The 26,625-nt window shown below is 32.0% G+C and overlaps 1 protein-coding gene and 1 long non-coding RNA gene across 3 annotated transcripts; both read right to left on the bottom strand.

The window, feature by feature from the left end:
* Positions 1–15,315: 15,315 nt before the first annotated feature.
* LOC142615644 (uncharacterized) lies at positions 15,316–16,285 on the bottom strand. The gene is made up of 4 exons (XR_012840803.1): positions 16,236–16,285; positions 15,941–16,009; positions 15,727–15,798; positions 15,316–15,349 (listed from the first exon to the last, which is right to left on the bottom strand). It is a non-coding gene; the product is annotated as an uncharacterized LOC142615644 (long non-coding RNA).
* Positions 16,286–21,908: 5,623 nt separating this feature from the next.
* LOC142614851 (protein RBL) lies at positions 21,909–26,291 on the bottom strand. Of its 2 annotated transcripts, none has more exons than XM_075787496.1 (5): positions 26,059–26,291; positions 25,854–25,952; positions 23,998–25,085; positions 23,664–23,925; positions 21,909–22,402 (listed from the first exon to the last, which is right to left on the bottom strand). In XM_075787496.1, exons 1-5 carry the CDS (start codon positions 26,075–26,077, stop codon positions 22,221–22,223), a joined length of 1,650 nt encoding a protein of 549 aa, XP_075643611.1. In that variant the 5' UTR covers positions 26,078–26,291; the 3' UTR covers positions 21,909–22,220. The 2 variants fall into 2 exon arrangements, with proteins under 2 accessions (XP_075643611.1, XP_075643610.1); XM_075787495.1 differs by having other exon boundaries at positions 21,909–22,417; positions 26,059–26,274.
* Positions 26,292–26,625: the final 334 nt, after the last annotated feature.

Here is a 26,625-nt window from a genome sequence, read left to right as displayed (position 1 = left end):
TCAATATGATATTTTTATAATTTTATTTTGACTTATAAGGACTTAACACCTCTAACAATTGTGAAAATATTGTGACAATTTGTTATTTTAATTGAGATCAATAGGCGATGTTCACAAAAAAAGGGCTAGCAAAACAGTGCTGCTTAAACAAACCAAATGCACGGTTGCTTTACTCATTTACACTTTCTATACATAGAAATTTAAATTAAAACCAATAACAATTTACCACTATGATTTGTTATGAAAATGTTGTAACAAATGTTATAGATGTAGCACTTCCTTTTCCACAATACCTTTATTTTTAGTTGTTGTTAGTCCCAATATGATATTTTTTCTTAATTATATTTTGACCTATAAGGAATTAAAACGCCTCTAACAATTGTGAAAATATTTTGACAATTTGTTGTTTTAATAGAGTTCAACAGGCGATGTTAACAAACAAAAAAACGGCCAGCGAAACAGTGCCACTTGAACAAACCAAATGCACGGTTGTTTTACTCATTTACACTTCTATATATAAAAATTTAAATTAGAACCAATAACAATTTACCGCTATGATTTATTATGAAAATGTTGTCAAAAATTATGTAAATGTAACACTTCTTTTTCTACAATACCTTTATTTTTAGTTGTGGTTGGTCCTAGCATGATATTTTTATTATTTTATTTTGACCTATAAGAACTTACCACCTCTAACAATTGTGAAAATATTGTGATAATTTGTTTTTTTAATAGAGTTCAACATGCAATATTAACAAAAAAAAAGAAAAAAAGAAAGGGCCAGCGAAACAGTGCCACTTGAACAAACCAAATGCACAGTTGCTTTACTCATTTACACTTTTTATATATAGAAATTTAAATGAGAACTAGTAACAATTTATCACTATGATTTATTATAAAAATGTTGTGAAAAATGTTGTAGAGGTAATACTTCTTTTTCTACAATACCTTAATTTTTAGTTATGGTTAGTCTCAATATGATATTTTTGTTATTTTATTTTGACCTATAAAGACTTAACGTTTCTAACAATTGTGAAAATTGTAGAAATTTGTTGTTTTAATAGAGTTGACCCAACGATATTTAAAATTATTAAAAAAAATTATAAAAGAGAGAGAGAGAGAGAGAGAGAGAGAGAGAGGCTAGTGGAACAGGAACAGTGCCACTTGAATAAACCAAATGCCTTGTTCCTTTACTCATTGGCACTTTTTATATATAGAAGTGTTGTGAATGTCGAACTTTTTATTCACAATATATTGTTGTAATTGGTTTCGGTATAATATTTGTTTATTTTATTTTAGTTTATAAAAAATTAATACCTCAAAAATCGTAAAAATGGTGTGGCAGTCTGTTGTGGTAATATTTTAACAGCTAATGTGGAGAAAAAAAAAAAAAAAGTAAAAAAACATGTTCACTCTTCAGACGATATTAACCAAAGTGAGAAGTTTGGTTCAACAAACCAAAATCACTCTAGTTGAGCACATAGGCTCGGTATAATATTTGTTTATTTTATTTTAGTTCATAAAAAATTAATACTTCAAAAATTGTAAAAATATTTGTGGCAATTTGTTGCGGTAATATTTTAACAGCTAATATGAAGAAAAAAAAAAAAAAAGTAAAAAAGCGTGTTCAGACTCTTCAGACGATATTAACCAAAAAAAAAAAAGCGAGTGAAAAGTTTGGTTGAATAAACCAAAATCACTATAGTTGAGCGCATAGGCTCTTTTTATATAGTTAACAGAGACTAGAATCTAGATGCAAAGTCGTGAGTTGCTAACGGGCTAGTAAGGTCCCGAAATGCTGGCAACGCAAATTGAAAATGCTTTCTCCTTTTGAGACACATGGACATGGTAGCATTGCGGCCAGTGCATGGGGCAGACAACAAGTCACAACACCACTTTCTCAACAACTTTGACTAGCATTTGACCAAGTTCAATTACGTTGACTCCCCCAAAAAAATACCTCATAATATTGAGAATTACACGCAAATTTTGCACAAAATAAATCCATCCAAAGAAAAAAAAAATTGGGTACGGTCCTAATTTAAAGCATTTGTGACTTGGTCGGTTCAAAGGAATTTAAAACAACAAATAATAAGGATAACAAATGACTGAAAAAAAAATTAAAAAGCCTTCCCTTTATTTTTATTTTGGTGAATTCAATTGTGCTATTACAAGAGGAGGTAGCACTGAACCATTAATGTAACTGTCATATTCACCTAAACATGCATTGTGCACTAAGAAGCACAAACCTTGAGAAAATTTTAAAATTTTAGTTTTGGAAGGCAACATTCAGGAACATCAGGGCAACAGGGACGCAGATTGGTCCCCAACATGATCACCAGGAATGCAAGAACGAGCTTGTGAAAAAGTTGAAAACGTTGCTGCTCCATACTTGGTGAATTGTTAGACTTTTTTTGTGAGCTCTATATTATATATGAATTGAAGGTAAGAACCTCATGCGGGAGAATGTGGATTCTTAATATGGAGCGCTCCATGGATGTCTTGTTATTAAACCTTCCACCTCACCAAACTTTGCATTCATGTGAAATTATTACTAATTAATATTCATGTTTTAATTAGGATTAAATCATGTATTAATTATCTTAATATACTAATTATACACATGCATATTATTTATATGTGGATTCTTATTGTGGAGTACTCCTTAGATGTTTTTTCATTAAACCTTCCACCTCATCAAACTTTGCATTCATGTGAAATTATTACTAATTAATAGTCATGTTTTAATTAGGATTAAAGCATGTATTAATTATCTTAATATACTAATTATACACAAACATATTATATATATGTGAGTTCTTAATGTGCAACACTCCTTAAATGTTTTTTCATTAAACCTTCCACCTCACCAAACTTTGCATTCATGTGAAATTATTACTAATTAATAGTCATGTTTTAATTAGGATTAAAGCATGTATTAATTATCTTAATATACAAATTATACACACATATAGTCAATATCAATATTTATATGGAATTTGTTAATCAATTCTGTGGGGGGTAAAAAGACCTTGATGGGAATATGGGCCGTTGGGTCTTGCTAAGGAAGACCGACCTGCTCTTGGGTTTAGGACTTGTTAGTACTACGGGTCGGCCCATACGCCGAGGATCCGAGGATCCGGCCGAGGATATTTTTCCCCTCGGACTGACACCGGAGAACCCGGGACTTCATGGTAAAGGTTAGGGAATGACATGGTCAAGACCAATGGTTAGAGGGAGTGAACTCTTGAATGTCCTGTAAGCACCGATGTTGGAGAAATATCAAAGATAAAGGCTGCTACCTCCACATTAAAGACCCTGCACCAACCACCATGGCCGCATTAATGGGGAAGTGACACTTGAACAGTAGAAGGGAAACTTCTAGTTACTGTTCAAAGGCACTAAGAAAAGAAATATCTAGGATAAGGGAGGAGTTGGGGCAACACGTGTATAAAGTATTAAAAATAGAAGTATTTAAGGAAAAACCTGGAACAAAAACAGGGACGGACTCTTTTGTAAGAAAAAAAAGAAACGGAAACAGAAACAGAAAGAAAGAGATAATTTAAGAACAGCACTTGGCTTACGTCCGAGGAGGTTGATTCATAACATTCCTTGTTGTTTCCAAGTATTACTAGTCTTTGGCTTGTCATTTAATCCTCACATACTTCTAACCTGGGTTTCAAGCCCACACTCTACAAATTCATATTGTTTAAGGCTCATTGGGCCTGAGCCCATAACTGTTCTTAGGGCCAGGTGCAATTGTGCACTTACAAATTCCCTAATAATTTTTTTCTTTTCAGTGAATCAATTCCCTAATCATAGTTGTTAAGATCATAGTTATCAAACTTAGAAATCCAGTAATTAAGAGTGATAATGAATATCATCTCCTTCCAATAATAAGCAATTAAAATTTACAAAGACATTGTCACAATATTTAAATTTTCTCAATGAATGATATCATATACTACAATTGAAGGTCTTCATCAAATACTTGCAATTATCAACTATAAAGATATTGTTATTCATACTTCTTTTTTTTATTATCTTACATTTTATGAGTCTAGCCACGATATTTAGCTTACTTAGTTTTTAATGAACATCCTTTTAAGTGAGAAGAGAAATAAAAGAAAAATAAAAAATAAAAAGAAGATAATAAAGGGCATGTGTCAATTAAGTTTTCATTGGATAAAATTTTAAGTCTAGAATATTTAACCTAAGAAAATCAATGTTCTCTAGGTAACAAATAGAATATTATATATCGCTATTCCAACTTTCCAAGTATAACTACCACATAAAACTCAAAATACACGGAAATTTTTTTTTGGAATATTAAATTTTAGCAGGGGTATTTTAGACATTGAACAGTGGAAAATTGTAAGAATCATAAGATTTCAAAATAATTTAACTAAGACAGTAATAGTTAGGGGTATTTCTGATAGGCCAAAAAACGTATTGACCCCTTGTGATAGATTAAGTTGATTAATTAGCCAAGTTATTAATTAATCAAATTAACATGCAAACACGTGGTAGCATAAAAAAATCACCAATAAACTAAAGTATGCAGCGAAAATTAAATGACATGGTGATTTGTTTATGAATGGGGAAAACCTACACGGCAAAAACCCCACCGGGTGAATTTAGGGTCACCACTCTCGAAATTCCACTATTATCACAACAAGCGGTTACAAATAAAGGAATCCCAAGTACCTTACCAACCTACAGTTGAACCCTTACTCCATACCCAATTGGACTTGTTTTGTAGTGACAATTTCTCCTTTTGATGCACGGCACCAGTACGTGACTAACCAATTTGATGCGCAGATCCCAGTACGTAGCTTACTCCTTTGCACGAATCCTAGTACGTGACTAACTCCACAACAACCCTTTGATTGTTGTAGTTGATTTGCAGCAGTTTCACAAAGAAACACCAATAAGATCTTCAATGTTGGTTCAAGAGACTTTATTTGGTTACAAAACCCAAAGGCATACAAGAAACACAGCAAAAACTCTTTCTTCAGTAGGAGGAGACTAGGGTTTCAAAAAGAAAACCTTATGAAGCTCTTTAGGGTTAGGTTTTTCTTTTTCCACCTCCTTTAAATAGGAGTTTAATGGGCTCTCCTATTCCAAATAGATTTACACAAACCTTGGGTTTTCCTAATCCAATAAGAATCATACAAACCCATAAACAAATAGCCTTTTAGAGTAAAAACGTTGCTGGCTATAATCTGAATCTTGTAAGCTCGATCGATCGAGACATCTGTCGAGCTTTAATGACTCTCGACAGATCAAGCTTCTGTCGAGAAGGTATCGAGACCTATAGTTTGGACTTTTCTTGAGCAGTTCTTGAGTAATCTTCATATCTTCAATTTAACCACTTGTACTGATCATCTTGACCCTACTGAGATATACCCAAAAACAAGTAAAGTGCATTTTGTCAAAGAATATGCCAATTACATAAAAATATGTCCCCAACAATTTCCTTGTTTTTAAAGTTTAGGGAGGAATGAAATTACCCCAAACTTAAAGGACTCAGTTTTATTTTTTACTTTTGGTGTAAAACTGTCTTTTTTTTTTTACTTTAAATTTTAAATAATGTGTAAAAAAATAAAAACAAACAATAAAATCACCCCAAGAAAACTATGCCCAAAAAAGTGAATTTTGGCTTACCAAATTTAACTAAACCAAAAAAAAAATCTAGGAACACAACAAAATATCACCACATTTTCATAATACCTATATTTTCAACTATGGTAGATCCCATTCTAATATTTTATTATCTTATTTTGACCTATAAGGAACTTACACCTCAATAGTTGTAAAAATATTATGATAACAACAAAATGTCACAACATTTTCATAATACAATACTTTTATTTTTAGTTGTGCTAGATCTCAGTCTGATATTTTATTATTTTATTTTATTTTAGTTTGACCCATAAGGAATTGAGACATGTGACACAACATTTTCACAATATCTCTATATTTACATTGTACTTATAATGTAAACTTATACTATAAACACACAAATGTTGTATAATATTTACCATTATTTTGCAAATATGTATAATATTTAACACTTTTTGTATGTTTACATACTACGATGTAAGCTTACATTGCAAAAGTACAAAGTAAACATATAAAAATCATTAAAAATATAAAGCAAAAAACAAAAATAAGCTTAAACCAAGCTGGCGTACTTGGAGGGGGAAAAAAAAAGAAAAATAACTCACCAATTCTCCTTATTTTAAGGATTTTAGGTAATAGTATTAAATACTAAGTGTTACGTTTACAATATTTCTACAATACTTTTATAACAAATTCTCGAGGGTAAGTTATTAATGATTCTAATTTGATCCCACTACCAAAATTATTTTTTCCTCACCAGTAATACTCAATAATAACTTATTACTTAAGAGTTATTGTGAAAATATTGTGGGCATAACATTTTTTTAATGTTAAAAAAAATTCTCACCCAAACTCACCCTTTTGTCTTGTTGTAGAATATAAAAGTTGAATAAACCAACACTACTGTAGCTAGAGACATTGGCTCTTTTTATATTTTTAGTAGATATCTATAATATTTATGAAATTTGAGTCCTTGACTTTTATGTTGTTGGCTTATACTAATTTCAATTTGATACATAAATTTTTAAAACCCACACTTTTTTCACATTAATATCGTAGTCAATTTGGTTTTTGTTGTCAACTCACTAACAAAAAATTGATTGTAAATTGAAAATAACAAGGATCAAATAAACAATAAGTCCAAAATTTAGATAGTAAAATGGTTTTTTCGCCTTAAATTTATATGGATTCCTCAAAATGGTATGTATGCTCCATTAGAACCTTGTTACATCATATTTTCTTTAAATGGTTGAATAAATAGTTTCATAAACAAACACAATTACAATTAAATATTTATTAATAAATACCATAATTAAAAAAATTTATATAAAAAGAGTTATATTTTGTTAAACTTTCTCGTGCATTGCTTTGTCAAAGAGAGAGAGAGAGAGATACCACTAATTTGCCATGAAGCCATGAAAATGTCCTTTTGTCTTTTTATAGATAATATTTGGATAAAAAAAAAATTGGAGTGCTTAGAATAATTCTATTGTAGAATTCTTAAAATCTTAGGATTGGATTTTACCACATCTTCAATAATTAATTTAAATAAATACCAAAATGTCGACTTTTTAAATTGTTGATAACCTAGTTTATTCAAATCATCCACTCATTACAAAATCTCACTCCATAATATTTAAGAAATATATTGCCGGGCAAAGGTTTTCTCTCAAAAATTGTTGAATATTTTTATAAAAATATCATATTTTATTTAATACTCATTTATGTGAATTAAGGAAATCAATTATCCCTTAATGACAGATATGTTGATTGCTAAATTTTAAAATTCAAATATAATTTAAAATTTGAATAACTATTGTTAATAGTTTTAATTAGGAAATTTTTGGACATTAACGTGATATTAATACCATCTTTGCTAGCATATTTGGTTTTACTACATATATATACTTTCCATTATAAATGTTTTGCATTCAAATTTTTTTATTTGAATATAATATGTTAACGTCATATTTGCAAGGTTTTTTAGCAAAATTAAGTATACAAGCTCTTTTTGAATTATTGTATATTATAATAAGTTACCATATATACAAGTATTTACTATTTGGTTTAATGGAAAGTCAAAACAGTTAGCAATATTTGTAATATATATTCTTAAGCTTTCTAAAAGGATTTGTAATAAAGTTCAGCCACATTATGGGCTAATGATTTGTTTTCAATAGCATTTTACCAACATATAGATTTGGCAAAGACAATTTGATGTCCGTTTTATATATTATATATATAGAAAGAAAGCTATTGATTGTCTATTGATTTCAATAACTTTATGACCATTTAATTGATATCAAACCTTTTGATTTTTTGGCTAAGGACAAGTTACATGTCCTGCTCTATATATATAAAAAGAAATAAAATTTCAAAAATCATCACATTATTTTTGGATTACAAAGCTACAAACTTTTAAAAACAATTTTATTATTGTTCTAAACTCTCGTCATCTTCTGCTTCTTACTATTCTCAAAAAATATTTTTTACTAAATTTTCTATGAAACGAAAGTACTATAGAGAGCTTATATCATGCAAGCAGTGTACGCTCGCAAGGATAATCAACAAAGATGACTGGATTATTGTATCGTGGGAATAACGTGCAAAAATTATTTGTCTAACTACATCAGATATATGGGTTCTAGTTAATTCAACTGGTAAAGTTTCCGATAGTTGAATAAGAGATCTGGGGTTCAATCACCGTCTACACCAAAAACCAATTGGTGTTTTGGTCTGAATATATTATAGACCGCACAATTTGTCTCATGTCAGTGACTTGGTCCATGCCTCAATCAAGTTAGTTGGTTACTAGAGTTCATACAAACTGGATCTAAATAAGGACAATAACAATACATAAATTGGATTCACATTTAAAAGCAACTTAGAAGGGTTTCTTGAAATAGGTAACCTTATTACAAACAAACTTGATAAGGGAACTGGTATCCATCCATGGTACACCATGAACAAACTAGTTCTAGACAAACAAGAAACGTAGAGGCAACAAACTCATGCACATAGGCAAAACACCTATATTTTATTCACTACTATATAGTATTTGAGTAATGAAGGCAAAATGCCTGCAATTTATTCGTTATTATTAATCAAGTACTAGCATTATTGAAATGTTGAATGATCTGCTAATCCACCACATACCATTTATGGCATGTTTGGATGTTTGAAAAAAGAGGGGGAGTAGAGTAGAGGGAAGGGGAGTAATTCAATTACCTTGTTTGGGAGTTTTTTAAGGAAGGAGGAGGAGAGATTTGGAGGGGTTTGGAGGGGTTTCAACTACCTCCAACCCCCTCATTTTTAATTCCCCCAAATTGGAGAGATTTGGAGGGAGAGTAGAGCACATAAAATTATTTATAAAGTAAATTACCTAATTTACCCTTATTATATTTATAAAATTACAATGTTAAAAACAAGGGAAATGGCTAATTACTCCCTTCCTCCTTACTAATTATAAAAACATCCAAACAAGGTGGAGGGTAATCATTCTCCTCTACTCTCCTCCCCACTACTCCCCTCCCCTCTACTCCCTCTCTAAACTCCCAAACAGGCCATTATTCCCACTTAGGCTATGTAGTTTCCGTTTGCTTGGAGGTTTAGGTGCCATTGCTGCCCTTTGTTCAAGTAGCTGTAGAATTGATGGAAATCAAATCCACATGTCACTCATTTATCCTGACCACAAGCAAGAGAATTAATTGAGGGGGAGAGAGAGAGAGACCTCATGATAAGCTTCCAATTTGTTCCTCAGAGTGTTATACTCTTATTTCACAGTAGGAACTGCAGTCCTAGCTCTGCTCATAGTTATAAGTCAATAAATATGCTAACAATGGTTTAACACTTATACTAAGTTCAATGTGTTGATGAAATAACGTGAACTACTAACAATGGTAGTAGCATTCTCCCAATAATTTTATATGAGATATTTCATATAATAGTCTAAGCTCACTTGTAAATTGTAAAACCTATCTCAATATATCCTATTATTGTTAATGGCATACTGTGAAAGTGTTACTTTGATCTCAAACATCAACATAGTAGTGATTAACTATTAGTTTCTAGTCTGAAATCATAGATAATAACAAAATATTAACATATATAATTCTATATCTAATACTCCAATTTTATTATGACTTGAGGAAAAGGATTCGAGTAGGTATAAATGAACTTACCCTTCCATGTCAGCTCCCTTGTAACATTGCAGCATTTTCTTGACTTCATCAGCGACCTTTTGATCACCAATGCTGGAAATAATAACAAAATAGAGAAATCGCGTCCAATGCACAAAAGCATATTAGTATAAAAAAAACAAAACAAAACAAAACAAAAACAAAAACAAAAAAAAACAAAACAAAATGTCGTATCCAATGCATAAAGTTTCTATTAATTTTTGTGGGGTCTGAGAAAGATTATAGTAAGCATCTTAATAATCCTTAAAAAAAGTGTTATTCTTTCTTGAGGCAGTCGTCCTTCAACAGTTCAAGACATTTTTCCAGTTCAACGACATCAAGGGATTTAGCCTCACTATAAAAACAAATATTGCTGAATATTATTTAATCTTAATTAATCCAATCAGAGTATAAGTTTAGAAGTTTAAAGTGATACGTACTATTACTGTTATCCTTCTTGTTATATTATTGTTTATTAAAATTTCACAAAATTTACTCAGAGAATAAATTAACTAACGAATGTGGATTTAAACTAAACGGAAAAACATCACAAGAAATTTTATTTACTATGCCACTCGCAGTGCTTGTTCTATGGCATTGAGATTTTTCAGTGAGTCACTGAGATACACACCTATATAGTCCTTAACAAAGTTTGGGTCGCCCCCATCCTCCAAATACTCCACTTGAATGATGTGTTGACGATCTAGGATTCCCTGCAAAACATTAAGTTAGTAAAATATGTTATTATCTGCATCAAATATCAAGTTTCTTGTTGGTAAGTTTATGCAAAACATTGGGATTTTATTAGTTAGTACTGTATGTTAATATCTGCACCAAATTTCAAGTTTCTTTACTCATTTACACTTTAGTAGTTGTGAAAATATTATGACAACAAAATGTCTTAATATTTTCACAAGAGAAATGTTATTTACAATATTTTCATAACAAATCATAAAGTAGAAGGTTGTTACGGATTGTTGTTGGTGGGAAAAAAAGTAATTTCATTAGTAAATTTAAATTAGAACTAATAAAAATTTACCTCCTATGATTTGTTATAAAAGTGTCGTGATAATATCGCATGTTTAATAGGCGATATTCCTCCCGCCTCCAAAAAAAAAAGCTAGTTTTCACAAGAGAGATGCTATGTTCACAATATTTTCACAACAAATCATAAAGTAATAGGTTGTTACTGGTAGGCAAAAAAATATTTTCATTGGTAAGTTTAAATTAGAACCAATAACAATTTACCATCTACGATTTATTATAAAAGTGTTAAAAAAAATGTTGTAGATGTCACACTTTTTTTTCACAATACTTTTATTTTTAGTTGTGGTTGGTTCTAGTATGCTATTTATTTATTTTTTTAGTTTATAAATAATTAATACCTCAATAATTGTAAAAATATAGTGGCAATTTGTTTTGATTATATTTTATTCTTTTAGGGTAACAGCTCATATGTAGATAAATAAAATAAAAAGCATGTTCAATAGGCGATATTTCCAAAAAAGAAAAAAGAAAACCAGTGAAATAGTTTGGATTGAATAAACCAAAACTAGTGTAGCTTTGCTACTGTAGCTTTGAGCATTGAACTTTTTTATATATAGAGGTTTAAATTAGAACCAATAACAATTTACCACTTATAATTTGATATAAAAATATTGTGAAAAATGTTGTAGATATAACATTTACACGGAAAATCAATGTTCTTTAGGTAACAAATAGAACATTATATATCGCTATTCCAACTTTCCAAGTATAACTACAACACAAAACTCAAAATACATGGAAAATTTTTTTTGGAATATTAAATTTTAACAGGGGTATTTTAGACATTGAACAGTGGAAAATTGTAAGAATCATAAGATTTCAAAATAATTTAACTAAGAGAGTAATAGTTAGGGGTACTTCTGATAGGCCAAAAAACGTATTGACCCCTTGTGATAGATTAAGTTGATTAATTAGCCAAGTTATTAATTAATCAAATTAATATGCAAACGCGTGGTAGTACAAACAAATCACCAATAAACTAAAGTATGCAGCAGAAATTAAATGACACGGAGATTTGTTTACGAATGGAGAAACCTACATGGCAAAAACCCCACCGGGTGAATTTAAGGTCACCACTCTCGAAATTCCACTATTATCACAACAAGCGGTTACAAGTAAAGGAATCCCAAGTACCTTACCAACCTACAGTTGAACCCTTACTCCATACCCAATTGGACTTGTTTTGTAGTGACAATTTCTCCTTTCGATGCACAGCTCCCAGTATGTGACTAACCAATTTGATGCGCAGATCCCAGTACGCAGCTTACTCCTTTGCACGAATCCAAGTACGTGACTAACTCCACAACAACCCTTTGATTGTTGTAGTTGATTTGCAGCAGCTTCACAAAGAAACACCAATAAGATCTCCAATGTTGGTGCAAGAGACTTTACTTAGTTACAAAACCCAAAGGCATACAAGAAACGCTGCAAGAACTCTTTCTTCTGTAGAAGGAGGCTAGGGTTTCAAAAAGAAAATTTTATAAAACTTTTTAGGGTTAGGTTTTTCTTTTTCCACCTCCTTTAAATAGGAGTTTAATGGGCTCTCCTATTCCAAATAGATTTACACAAACCTTGGGTTTTTCTAGTCCAATAAGAATTATACAAACCCATAAACAAATAGCCTTTTAGAGTAAAAACGTTGTTGGCTATAATCTGAATCTCGTAAGCTCGATCGATCGAGACATCTGTCGAGCTTTAATGACTCTCGACAGATCGAGCTTCTGTCGAGAAGGTATCGAGACCTACAGTTTGCACTTTTCTTGAGCAGTTCTTGAGTAATCTTCATGTCTTTAATTTAACCACTTGTACTGATTATCTTGACCCTACTGAGATATACCCAAAAACAAGTAAAGTACGTTTTGTCAAAGAATATGCTAATTACATAAAAATATGTCCCCAACAATTTCCTTGTTTTTAAAGTTTAGGGAGGAATGAAATTACCCCAAACTTAAAGGACCCAGTTTTATTTTTTACTTTTGGTGTAAAACTGTCTTCTTCTTTTTTTACTTTAAATTTTAAATAAGTGTAAAAAAATAAAAACAAACAATAAAATCACCCCAAGAAAACTATGCCCAAAAAAGTGAATTTTGGCTTACCAAATTTAACTAAACCAAAAAAAAATCTAGGAACACAACAAAATATCACCACATTTTCATAATACCTATATTTTCAACTATGGTAGATCTCATTCTAATATTTTATTATCTTATTTTGACCTATAAGGAACTTACACCTCAATAGTTGTAAAAATATTATGATAACAACAAAATGTCACGACATTTTCACAATACAATACTTTTATTTTTAGTTGTGCTAGATCTTAGTCTGATATTTTATTATTTTATTTTATTTTAGTTTGACCCATAAGGAATTGAGACATGTGACACAACATTTTCACAATATCTCTATATTTACATTGTACTTATAATGTAAATTTATACTATAAACACACAAAAAATGACAAATGTTGTACAATATTTACCATTATTTTGCAAATATGTATAATATTTAACACTTTTTGTATGTTTACATTCTACGATGTAAGCTAACATTGCAAAAGTACAAAATAAACATATAAAAATCATTAAATATATAAAGCAAAAAACAAAAATAAGCTTAAACCAAGCTGGCGTAGTTGGAGGGGAAAAAAAAGAAAAATAACTCACCAATTCTCCTTATTTTAAGGTTTTTAGGTAATAGTATTAAATACTAAGTGTTATGTTTACAATATTTTTACAATACTTTTATAACAAATTCTCAAGAGTAAGTTATTAATGATTCTAATTTGATCCCACTACCAAAATTATTTTTTTCTCGCCAGTAATACTCAATAATAACTTATTACTTAAGAGTTATTGTGAAAATATTGTAGGCATAACATTTTTTTAATGTTAAAAAAAATTCTCACCCAAACTAACCCTTTTGTCTTGTTGCAGAATATAAAAGTTGAATAAACCAAGACTACTGTAGCTAGAGACATTGGCTCTTTTTATATTTTTAGTAGATATCTATAATATTTATGAAATTTGAGTCCTTGACTTTTATGTTGTTGGCTTATACTAATTTCAATTTGATACATAAATTTTTAAAACCCACACTTTTTTCACATTAATATTGTAGTCAATTTGGTTTTTGTTGTCAACTCACTAACAAAAAATTGATTGTAAATTGAAAATAACAATGATCAAATAAACAATAAGTCCAAAATTTAGATAGTAAAATGGTTTTTTCATCTTAAATTTATAAGGATTCCTCAAAAAGGTATGTATGCTCCATTAGAACCTTGTAACATCATATTTTCTTTAAATGGTTGAATAAATAGTTTCATAAACAAACACAATTACAATTAAATATCTATTAATAAATACCATAATTTAAAAAATTTATATAAAAAGAGTTATATTTTGTTAAACTTTCTCGTGTATTGCTTTGTCAAAGAGAGAGAGAGAGATACCACTAATTTGCCATGAAGCCATGAAAATGTCCTTTTGTCTTTTTATAGATAATATTTGGATAAAAAAAAAATTTGAAGTGCTTAGAATAATTCTATTGTAGAATTCTTAAAATCTTAGGATTGGATTTTACCACATCTTCAATAATTAATTTAAATAAATACCAAAATGTCGACTTTTTAAATTGTTGATAACCTAGTTTATTCAAATCATCCACTCATTACAAAATCTCACTCCATAATATTTAAGAAATACATTGCCGGGCAAAGTTTTCCTCTCAAAAATTGTTGGATATTTTTATAAAAATATCATATTTTATTTAATACTCATTTATGTGAATTAAGGAAATCAATTATCCCTTAATGACAGATATGTTGATTGCTAAATTTTAAAATTCAAATATAATTTGTCTCAAGTTAGGGACTTGGTCCATGCCCCAATCAAGTTGGTTGGTTACTAGAGTTCATACAAACTGGATCTAAATAAGGACAATAACAATACATAAATTGGATTCACATTTAAAAGCAACTTAGAAGGGTTTCTTGACATAGGTAACCTTATTACAAACAAACTTGACAAAGGAACTGGTATCCATCCATGGTACACCATGAACAAACTAGTTCTAGACAAACAAGAAACGTAGAGGCAACAAATTAACTCATGCACATAGGCCAAACACCTATAGTTTATTCACTAGTATATAGTATTTGAGTAATGAAGGCAAAATGCCTGCAATCTATTCGTTATTATTAATCAAGTACTAGCATTTTTGAAATGTTGAATGATCTGCTAATCCACCACATACCATTTATTCCCACTTAGGCTATGTAGTTTCCGTTTGCTTGGAGGTTTAGGTGCCATTGCTGCCCTTTGTTCAAGTAGCTGTAGAATGGATGGAAATCAAATCCACATGTCACTCATTTATCCTGACCACAAGCAAGAGAATTAATTGAGAGGGAGAGAGAGAGAGAGACCTCATGATAAGCTTCCAATTTGTTCCTCAGAGTGTTATACTCTTGTTTCACAGTAGGAAGTGCAGTCCTAGCTCTGCTCATAGTTATAAGTCAATAAATATGCTAACAATGGTTTAACACTTATACTAAGTTCAATGTGTTGATGAAATAACGTAAACTACTAACAATGGTAGTAGCATTCTCCCAATAATTTTCTATGAGATATTTCAATACTAGTCTAAGCTCACTTGTAAATTGTAAAACCTATCTCAATATATCCTATTATTGTTAATGGCATATTGTGAAAGTGTTACTTTGATCTCAAACTTCAACATAGTAGTGATTAACTATTAGCTTCTAGTCTGAAATCATAGATAATAACAAAATATTAACATATATAATTCTATATCTAATACTCTAATTTTATTATGACTTGAGGAAAAGGATTCGAGTAGGTATAAATGAACTTACCCTTCCATGTCAGCTCCCTTGCAACATTGCAGCATTTTCTCGACTTCATCAGCGACCTTTTGATCACCAATGCTGGAAATAATAACAAAATAGAGATCGTGCCCAATGCACAAAAGCATATTAGTATAAAAAAACAAAATGCCTAATCCAATGCATAAAGTTTCCATTAATTTTTGTGGAGTCTGAGAATGATTATAGTAAGCAGTCTTCTTACTTGAGGCAGTCGTCCTTCAACAGTTCAAGACATTTTTCCAGTTCAACGACATCAAGGGATTTAGCCTCACTATAAAAACAAATATAGCTGAATATTATTTAATCTTAATTAATCTAGTCACGGAGTATAAGTTTAGAAGTTTAATGTGATACGTACTATTACTGTTATCCTTCTTGTTATATTATTGTTTATTAAAATTTCACAAAATTTACTCTGAAAATATATTAACTACCGAATGTGGATTTAAACTAAATAGAAAAACATCACAAGAAATTTTATTTACTATACCACTCACAGTGCTTGTTCTATGGCATTGAGATTTTTCAGTGAGTCACTGAGATATACACCTATATAGTCCTTAACAAAGTTTGGGTCGCCCCCATCCTCCAAATACGCCACTTGAATGAAGTGTTGACGATCTAGGATTCCCTGCAAAACATTAAGTTAGTAAAATATGTTATTATCTGCATCAAATTTGAAGTTTCTTGTTGAAAAGTTTATGCAAAACACTGGGATTTTATTAGTTATTACTATATGTTAATATCTGCACCGAATTTCGTTGATAAGATGTGAAGTGCATGATTAAATTTTACTTTACTACCCATTTTTCTTTATTAATAAAAATATTCTTCCATAGAAATTTTAGCACTGATCTTCTAGAGGAAAAGGAGGGCTCGACATTCAAATAAATTTTATGCATGGTAATGGGATATTGAAAATGAAGTAAAAACTATTACAAATGTTTCTTCAATTAAGAACTAAAGAAGATAAAAACCTCATCAAACAAGGATTGCCTCATGGAGGCAATCTGTCGTTGCAAGGAACTGCTTGCCAATTTCCCAGAAAACAGTGAGATCAAAACAACAATTAAACCAAGATCAAATTTTGAAGGCTTGAATGCCAAAGGGAAAGCCACTGGGAGAATATATGGGCAAAAATTAAATAAATTAGAGGAAACACATGTTTAAATGTGCATTAATTGATTCTAAAAAGTAAAATTACAAAATTTAAAGATGAAAATGAATTTTTATTTCGACATAATTACCACTTAATTAATAATATTAACTAAGAGGCAAATAACAGAGTACATGATGAACACAAAAAATTAAAATGAAAACAATTAGTACAATATAACAAGTTTGTGATAAAAAGAAAAAAATCATTTAGTTAGAAAATACGACACACAATAATTATGTGATTATCAGGTCATGTAAATAATATGTGAAATGGTGAGAGTGATAGTTTGCCATGTTCGCAAGAAAAATAATGAATTTATTATAGTTTTATGATTATAGATTCTAATTTTCTTTTCCTTTTATCCATTAGTGAAGTACGTACCCAACGGTGGCTAATGAAAAAGATAATGGGATAATGCACTTGTACAAATTAGTTGGTACAGTTGTACCGTTATATTCCAACCAATTGTAATAGAATTGGTTAAGTTACCCCTAATAGCTTGGGGTAATGATATTTGACACAACTTGTAGATACAAAACAAGAAGTTAACAAGTTAGGGTTTAGAATCAATAGGTTCATATTAGATTTAAGTCAACACAAATTGATTTGTTTAGTAAACATGTCAATACAAATTTGACACGTGAAACCTGTTTGAACCAATTTAATCCATCCATTTAACTGAATGTCATTTTTACCAATATATCCAATTTATGGTTGTAATTATATTTTAATGATTGGTGATTATGTTTGAAATATATTTTTGATGGTTTATAGATTGACCCTAGTTAATTAATCCAATTACCCAAGTTGTTGATTATTAATTACCCAAATTGATTAATTAGTCAATATTACATGCAAATCAAATTAGGGCACAATTAAATCACTAAACCAAATTAAAGAGAAATGGAAAATAAGTTTGACATGATAATTTGATCACAATGGAGAATACCATCACATGCAAAAACCCCCCACATCAAGTGAAATTTAGGTCACCACTCCCAAAGAATCCACCAATCATGACTCAAGCAATTACAAGTTGTGGTGGGTCTTTCGTGTTGTTGGGCTTTGATCTCTCCTACTGTACAACGGCCTGTAATTTTGAGGTAGGAGAGTTAGGACTAGCCTAAGTGAAACACACTTTAGGGCAATTTGTGCACAAGTTGGATAATCGTAATATAGACATGCCTTGGCAGGAATCTTAAGTGTACGGCGTGCTCACAGCAGGAGTAACTATTATAGACATTACAACAAGAAATACAATAAGGCAGAATAACTATAACATTTTACGAACAATACTAATATCTAAATAACAAGAAAAAGGAATCTAATAAGGTTATGGTAGAATAATACAACCACAAATAACAAAGTCATAACGAGCAGTTCAGTAATAAGGTAACAAACTAATCATTCATCAATAAAAAAGTAAAGCTCGTTTGCCAAAGAAATGGGCTAACTTTTCAACAAACACAAATCCAAAAAGGGAGCCAACTCCAATGAGGGTAACCTCATAAAAAGGCTTCTATCATAGAGATTATACACTTTGAAAGGTCTTAGATGGCTTAAACTCTAACTCTTAACTTCTCAGAGAGTGGGTCTGTCAAGAGGGAGAGAAATAAATAGCCTATTGATGCATGCATTTATGCCTATCACTCATGCTTTTCTCTGATTTCTGTGTTTTTCTTTTCTCTCATTTTCTTCTTTGTTCTATCTCTATTTCTTTTCGTGATTGTATTATTATATCACTTCACTGTTCATAGCTATTACCTTTTATACTGTTTATCATGATAAGATTTACCATTTTTACCTCTCAACCGCTTTTGGCCTGTTGTGGATGTCCTTCCAAGACCTATAACTTTTATAGGTTTTGAAACCCTAGTGCACAAAACCCTAAGAAAGTCTTGTCATCATGGGCCAAAAACAAATCTTGGATTTCAATTTTCTCGTGGCTCGATAGATCGAGAGGTGTCAAGCCAGGCATTGAAGTTCATTAAATCTTGATAGATCAATAGGTATCGAGTAAGTGTTAAGATCTATAGTTTTAAATTTTCTTGTTTTGATTCTTGAGAGTTCTTATTTCTTCAATAATACATCTTGTTGAACCCTAAATGATCTTCTTGAACATATTAGAACATAAGACTCAAATACAAGTGAAGTACGTTTTGTCTTGTGATATGCCAATTTGCAAATATAACCCTTACAATTTGTATACTTATACATTCTATAAAATATGAGAATTGCTACCAAGTTATTCATGTTAGGTACACTTATTAACCTATCTAAATGACTTATTTATCAAATAGGTCGTGTAAACCATAGCACAACTCGTTTATTAAACAAGTTGTGCAAGCTTTGTCATGTCAATATATTTAATAAACCAATCATGTTAGGATAAAGGGATCTAATACAATTAATAAACATTTCATATCTGTGTTAATCTATATATTTGAATACTTATGAGTCGATACAACACAAACACGCATGATTGCGAATTGCCACCCAAATCCTAAAATATGGGAATTAAGGCAACTCTATAAACACCATGTGTATAAGCATTGAAAAGTGTATTATCTGAAAAATAAATAAACAAATAAATAAGAAAAGCATTCAGAATTGTTTCAAAGATATACATTATCTTTCGGTCATTTGTGTTGTGTATACACTTTCTTTTTTCCTCGTTTTTATTTCTTATTCAGTTTTTTAAAAGATTTTAAGATGCTCTTTCATGAAATCAAAGTAAGCTGAAATTCTAGCCACGTCTTCCTCAACTTTCTCAATATCAACATGTTTCAATTCATCCATAGGTATTTCACAACAAAATTTTTTATTAAACAAGTAGTTCAAATTTCAAAATAAAACCATATTAAAATATTAACTTAAAATATTCTTCCATAGATCCTATATTAATTACTAATAGTTTGATATTATCTTGGAGAAACTATACTGTTGGACCCTCAAGTTTATCTTATCTGCACAATTGGTCCCTCAAGTTTTAACTGAGCACAATTGGTCCTTCAAGTTTTTATAATAAGCGCTATAAGTCTTTCTGTTAACTTCTATTAGTAGTGTTGTTTATGTGGCTAACGGAATAATGATATGACTTTCTTTTCATGACGTGGCATTTCTTTTTGTAAAAGAATTACAAAATTGAATTTACGTAAGAACCCTCACAAATCATAACCCGAATCAACCAAATCAAATCTGAATCTCCAAGTCCACAATCTGAAACAATTAAGAGAGAGGGGGGAGAGAGTGATAGATTGAATCCTAGACCCATCGTCCTCCTCCACATGACACCACCTCCCTATGATGGCGACAACATTATCATCCATAAGCCACTTTGTTTCATAGTCATGCTCGCACAGCCACTCCCCTCCACCTCCCTTCTCCTTTCTGGCCAACCCATCTCAAGTATTGTTATTTTCTTCTATTTGTGGCTGTGCAACCCATTTTAGGGATTTTAAGAAGTAATCAAATCAAATCTAAGAAAGCAACTTGGAGAGGAGAAGTTGGTCATCGACGACATCATCTTGGACGAGGCCATCAGTATTGGAGGTTTCTTTGATTTTTCTTTCCTCAACAAGTCTTTGGATTGCGATGATAATGATTTCTAGCTCCACCCTTTGATTTGACTCCCATCACCAATGACTAAGAGATGCAACTTTGATAAAGAAGATAAACTAAAGACTGAGTGAGAGTTCGAGAACCAAGTCAAACCTTTGATTGTGTTCCGTTAGTCTTTTGTTTGAATGAAATATCAATGTTTTATTTTGAAATTATGAATGTGTCAAAATTAGTTAGGCAGCATACAAATATACAATCTAGTCTTTTGCCTCATTGTTTGGGTGATCTTGGATGGCCCTTGTTTATACTAACTATTGAAATTTTTTAATTAAAAGAATGTCACGGCATTAAAAAAAAAAAAAGTAAAGTCATTGTTTCATTAACCGCATAGTAAAATGACTAATACAACTCATTTTTTAAACTTAAGTAACCAATTGTGCTCCTGCTCCTAGAATAGACTTGAAAAACTAACATTGTAGTTTCGCCTATTATCTTTTCCCACTTATTGGGAGCATTTGTACAATTAAAACCTAATTAAGGAAAAAGTACTAACTCCATATTCCATTAGATGCAGTTTTCTGTTGAAAACTTATTTACATTTTGCAATAATAATATTCCATTATTATTGATAATGCTATTGCAAGGCTATGGGAAAACCAAAATAACGCGGCTCAAGGGTTAAGCCCTTGTTGCCTTGTCTTGTTGCCTTGTTGCCCTTGTTGCCTTGTCTGAGAAGGTCGTTTAAATACTAAAAATGAATGCTTATTCAAACTTTAAGAAAAGCACTTTATTTTACCATCGCCCTGAAAAGTGATCAATCTATTTCGTCCAAACTCCAAACTTTATCATCAATTTAGGCCTCCATTTACCAAGTCACAGTGGATGGTTCTATGCAGTTAAAGTGGATGGTTCTGTGCAGTTGAAGTATGTTGTATGCAGTTGCAGGTTGGGTGGCATAACTAGAGAAACAAGATCTTTTAGTCCATATTAGACCTGCACCCGAATTCATACTTGCTCAAACTCTGGCTGCTTTAGTTGAAGCCACTGGTTGTCTACCAGTTCTCAAATGTACAGGTTACTGTTGTCTTCTGCTGTACATGGAGTATAATCAAAACAGCCAATAACAAAGCAAAGGCCACTTATAGACGTGAAATATACAACTTGGTATTAGGCACAATAAGCCTACAGACGCTAAAGTCATAATATTTTTTCAAACTTGCTGAGATTTCTTATTAGATACAATAGGTCTTTAATAAGTCTAAAGACACAAACCTACTATTTTTCGATAATTAAAATAAAGAATTTAAACCTAGTTCTTCTCATAAAAGAAAACTAACAATGTCATTGAGCTACAAAGGCTCTTGGCAAAGACGCAAACCTATTATTAATAACCAGTTAGGAAGAATTTCTGTAATTTCTTGCTTTACTATAGCTAAATCATAACAACCAGTTTGGCAAAGACCCAAAGTTTTACTGATCAGAAGATGCAAACATGTGGAGAATCTCTGTAACACCTACCTTTAACATTGCTAAATCATCCTACCAAAACTAAGTAGTGGTATCTGAACCCTCCTCTTTCATAATTTAGCCATACGTTAACTTGATGGGGCATGAATCGAAGAAAATATACATATTTCACCAGGCCAACCACAAATTTTAAAAGAGAAGGGGGCAAAAAAACCTAAGCCTCTAAGTTGTCCACAGGAAAAGAGATTACAGAAATACAGATGGAAAAATATATAAGATTCTATATCTAATTGTACTAATCAGAAACATCATCCCCAAGAAAACCATTACCGTTATCCAGATCAGCCACAGATTTATTTTTAACTTTTGACAATCTACCAGAAGGCTTCAAGGGTTTCTTGACCTTCTCTGCCTGCAATTCCAAAATTTTCTCTGAAGGCTTCCGCTTCCTTTTCATGCGTGATCCTCCTGCATCATCTGCAACAGAATTATCTATAACAGCATGAGTCAGTGCCTCATTTGAAGGAATCTCACACAGAACATTGAGCTTAAGAATAAATTCCATTCTATTTACAAGCATATGAGATTAAGTAAATTTTGGTTTTTAAAACCTTAAATTCATCCCCCCCCCCCCCCCACTTGTCCCAAAAAAAGTTATGTTTACAACTTTACATCTTGTACAATAAAAAAAATCTATTTTTTTTCAATTAGATTATTATGTCTTGATAGCATTCCATAATTCCCCAGCAAATAGTTCAATTATTGTCTTTAATGCAATAAAAACTAAATGTAAGAAGTTCCACTTTCTCAAATGTTTAGTAGCACTAGATTATGTAAAAGAAAAGCACTTGCCCTCTTACAATTTAAAGATCTAGCACAGGACAAAATCAATTGCGACTGCTGGTTTTGAGATTAAAAAAAGCATACACACACACACACATCAAGCAACACTTTCAGAACATTTGCAACAATGCTTTCTCACCCAACAAATCTGATTCTCAACCATTTCAAGCACAAAAATCAATTGAATTTCATATCCAGCTCAATATTTTATGGCTGATCATAGTTCAAGTAACGCTTTAATTAGAACAATTTTTATCTTTACTTAATAGTTTTTCTTATAGGATCTAACCATTTTTTCTGTTTTTTTCCCCCTTTTTGTAAAAAATATGACTAGAAGCACCAAAAACAAGGGGGTGAAACCCAAGTACACAAGGTCTACAGAAGGACACTGTTCAAAGGGAGAAAGGAAAGGGGTAAAAGGAACTAATAAGGTCCTAACAATTTTTCACATAATACTTTTCCTGTTATTTAGGGATGGGGTGGGACTAAAGAAACTTGTTTCATATAAAAAAATTTAAGCACATATGTTCTGCACTAGGTTTTTGCTTAGGCAGTGAAGAGTTAGGGCAGGCTATAGAGGTGTTTAATATATATTTCATGAGGTTAAAAAGCTAAAAATGGAACTACTATTATCAGAGCCACCCATTTTTTCCTTTTTAATGTATTGCTATGGCTACAATTTTTGGGTGCAAGACAAAGGTAGATTCAAAATTGAGGTTTTCAAACTCAATGTGGGAATTTTTGAACCCAGACTTTGGATATGAGATATGAAGCAAAAACACATCCAAACTTCACTTCTAAAGCTTGCTGGAATACTTGTTCAGTTGTTCCTAGTAAAGGTCAGCTCAAGGTATGTTATAACTTGGAAAAATATATAAACAAGACATAATTTTACCTTCAAGAGGGCTAGATGCATGGTTTGTTGCACGTCCATTTGGTCCAGCCTCTTCTGAAAGAGGGGATCCAGAATGATTACTGTCCACCAACTTTGACGAGCTTTCTACGCCCTTGTCTTGCTGCTCAGGAACATCAGGAGAAGGGATGGCCGGCAAGAAGCACAATTCGTCTTGGGACATATCTGAATCACTGAAAGCCGAATCCTTCTCCAATGTCACTATATCAACTTCATCATCTTCATTAACATCTGATTCTTTTACCTGCAAGCACACATATATTTTAGAGATAAAGAAATGAACAAATAATCTGCTTAGCAGGCTAATGCCTCTCACCTTTTCAGTTTCAGGCACCAGATCAAATTCATCTTCACGTTCTACATACTCCTCATTTTCCTCTAGCTCTTTGAAATCAGGAGCAAATGCACTCCAGTTCTCAGTATAATCTTTAGCCCAAATATAAACCAAGCCAGTCAGGGAAACAGAGACAACAATGGGGTGAACAGGATGCCATGCTAAGTCAATCAAGGCTTCCTTTGGACCTTCAAGGATTTTCACAAGATGCCCAGCCCTATCCCATATATAAATCTTGTGCTCTCCTTTGCTTGCACAACCACCAACTACCCACTCACCATCACCACTAAAGCAAGGTGCTTTCCAGTGCACCTTTGTGACAGAATCTTGAAAGTCCCGGAAAAGTGTTAAGCACTTTGATCCAACCGCCTTCAACTTCTCAACACCATTTAGCTCTTTATGGGTCGCCTCTAAGTCATCAAGAGCTCTACGCCCATCTTTCAAGGGCAAAAGGTTTTCATAGATCCTAAGTGTCCGATCATTCGAATTTGTAAGCAGATACTGCCCATTTCTGCTGAATACTATGTTCTTGATCACAGCACCCCCAGTAACAGGAACCATGGCATGCACTTGAATGGTTTTGTAATCTATTATCAGAATTTCCCCTTTGGAGTTCCCTACATAAACAAGGTCCCCATACTTGTTAAAGCAAGCAGCAGTTGGAGTGAATGGAGGAGTTCCATCTGAGAATTTGTTGCGTGATGCAGGGACAAGTCCGTTGCCTGCATCAGGGACTGAAACCGGCAGCACAGTTGTGCTTCCAGTGGTCAAGTCAACTATCATGGGAGCAGATGAGAGGGGGCATGCCAGGCAGAGAGATGGAGTGGAGGAACCAGGATGTAGTCGAGCTTGTAAAGGGGTTTGCTGCAAAATTGTTCGTGTAATCCTTTCACCACTAACAACATCCCAAAGCGTCAACGACTTGTCAGCAGCAGATACAAGAATACGGTGACCATACTTGGACCAACAGACACTTGTTATGGCAGCATTACACTCTTTGTCGCGGAGTTCTTTAGCAATGCCCCTAGTTTCGAAATCCCAGATAACACAGTTTCCATCAGAGCAACCAGCTGGTCAATCAAACCAGTGTCAGCATGAGCAGTAAAGAATTTATAATACCTCTCAAGAATATTGCAATAACTAATTTATTCAATTTGTTCTTACCAGACCCCAACCTTAATTTTTATAAGCACACAAGTTAAGTGCATGCAATGCATTTGGTTTTTCTTTTAAAGTGAGTATATTTACCACTGCACAGTTGTGTCATCCCTTTAATCTTACATAACAGTGACTACCAATACTACCAAACAATGAAGTTTTTTTGTTTTTTTTTTCTTACTGTTAAGTTGCACTGTTGCAGATGCACTAGTGAGTCTAGAACACACAACCTCACCCTCCACCTAGCTTTTACAAGGGAAGCCTGTGCCATTTTAGCTCCCTTTGTTAGGTTCCAAAAAAAAACTACAGAATTTGCTTTAACACTTTGTTTAAAGATCTGGGTGCATACCAAATTTCCAGGAGGGGTTCCTGTTAATGAATTGCGAAATTCCCCAACAATTTGTTACCCAAGACAAGAAACCCAACAAAACAACATTAGCAAAAACTTGCAATGCAGCTAACGAAACTAAAAGACATTCTTCAGTTCTACTTGGAGAAGAATATGGATAAACCCAGAAACATAAACGACACAACTCTTCTCAAGGTAACCAAAATCACAACTTTAGTAGCACCCATTATCAAAATTCAAAATTTGTAATGAAAATAATAAACAATCAAACAATTTAGGAACAGAAAACAAGTAGTAAGTGGTAAAGTTTGTGAAAAAAAAAAAAAAATACCAGCAAGAAGGGTGCCACGGCGATTGAAAGCAATGCACTTCATGACCCCATGTTCCAAATACTCTTCTATTACCTCCGGAAAATCTCCTTGCAGTGGATCTTTACACAAAAAACACATATATACCAAAAAAAATTATTAAAAATTTCAAGACTAAATTTCAGGCCAAAATCAAAAATATTTTAGAGAGAGAGAGTGGAGACTCACCGATTATGGGTGCGTTCATGGTGTTGATTATTGTATTTCAGAGCCAGGGGTTTTGATTTTGGGAGTTTAGAGAGCGCGCGCGCGAGAGAGAGAGAGAGAGAAAGCCGAAGTAGGAAACGAGAGGGAAAGTGAGAGAGACCAAAAAAGAAAACCCAAGAGCAGCTAGAACCCGGTTCCTGTGCTACCTAGGATTAGGAATTTCCAAGTGCCTTTGGGTATGATCTGGAGTTCTGGACCGTTTAATTAAAATATTAACGCCTTCAAATCTAGCTACTTTTTAATTTATGGGCCGGTTTTTTTTTTTTTTACAAACATATATGTTTCAAGTGCACCAGGCCCGCTAACTACTAGTTAAATAACTAAATTAATTTTTATCCATTTAATTCAAATATTCAAATAAGTTGAATTAAGACTCACCGATAAAAATTGCCACTCTTATTGCTAAGTTATCACTCAAATCTTTTTTAACCCATGGCCGAATAGTAATATGGGCACTATGAAGTTTGAAACCTACAGGGAAATAGTGGTTTGACATGTAGAGGAGTGATTTTTATAATAATAATAATA

The sequence above is a fragment of the Castanea sativa genome, chromosome 11 (assembly GCF_040712315.1).
Source record: "Castanea sativa cultivar Marrone di Chiusa Pesio chromosome 11, ASM4071231v1".
In the NCBI taxonomy this organism is placed as follows: domain Eukaryota; kingdom Viridiplantae; phylum Streptophyta; class Magnoliopsida; order Fagales; family Fagaceae; genus Castanea; species Castanea sativa.
This window is presented reverse-complemented; position numbering and strand designations above follow the sequence as displayed.

What these genes read in the sequence shown, in the direction of transcription:
- LOC142614851 (XM_075787495.1), bottom strand. An exon ending in TGGTGCCTGAAACTGAAAAG is followed by an intron (nt 23,926 to 23,997) that starts GTGAGAGGCATT and finishes GTGTGCTTGCAG; the next exon opens with GTAAAAGAATCAGATGTTAA. An exon ending in TGCATCTAGCCCTCTTGAAG is followed by an intron (nt 22,418 to 23,663) that starts GTAAAATTATGT and finishes ATGCTGTTATAG; the next exon opens with ATAATTCTGTTGCAGATGAT.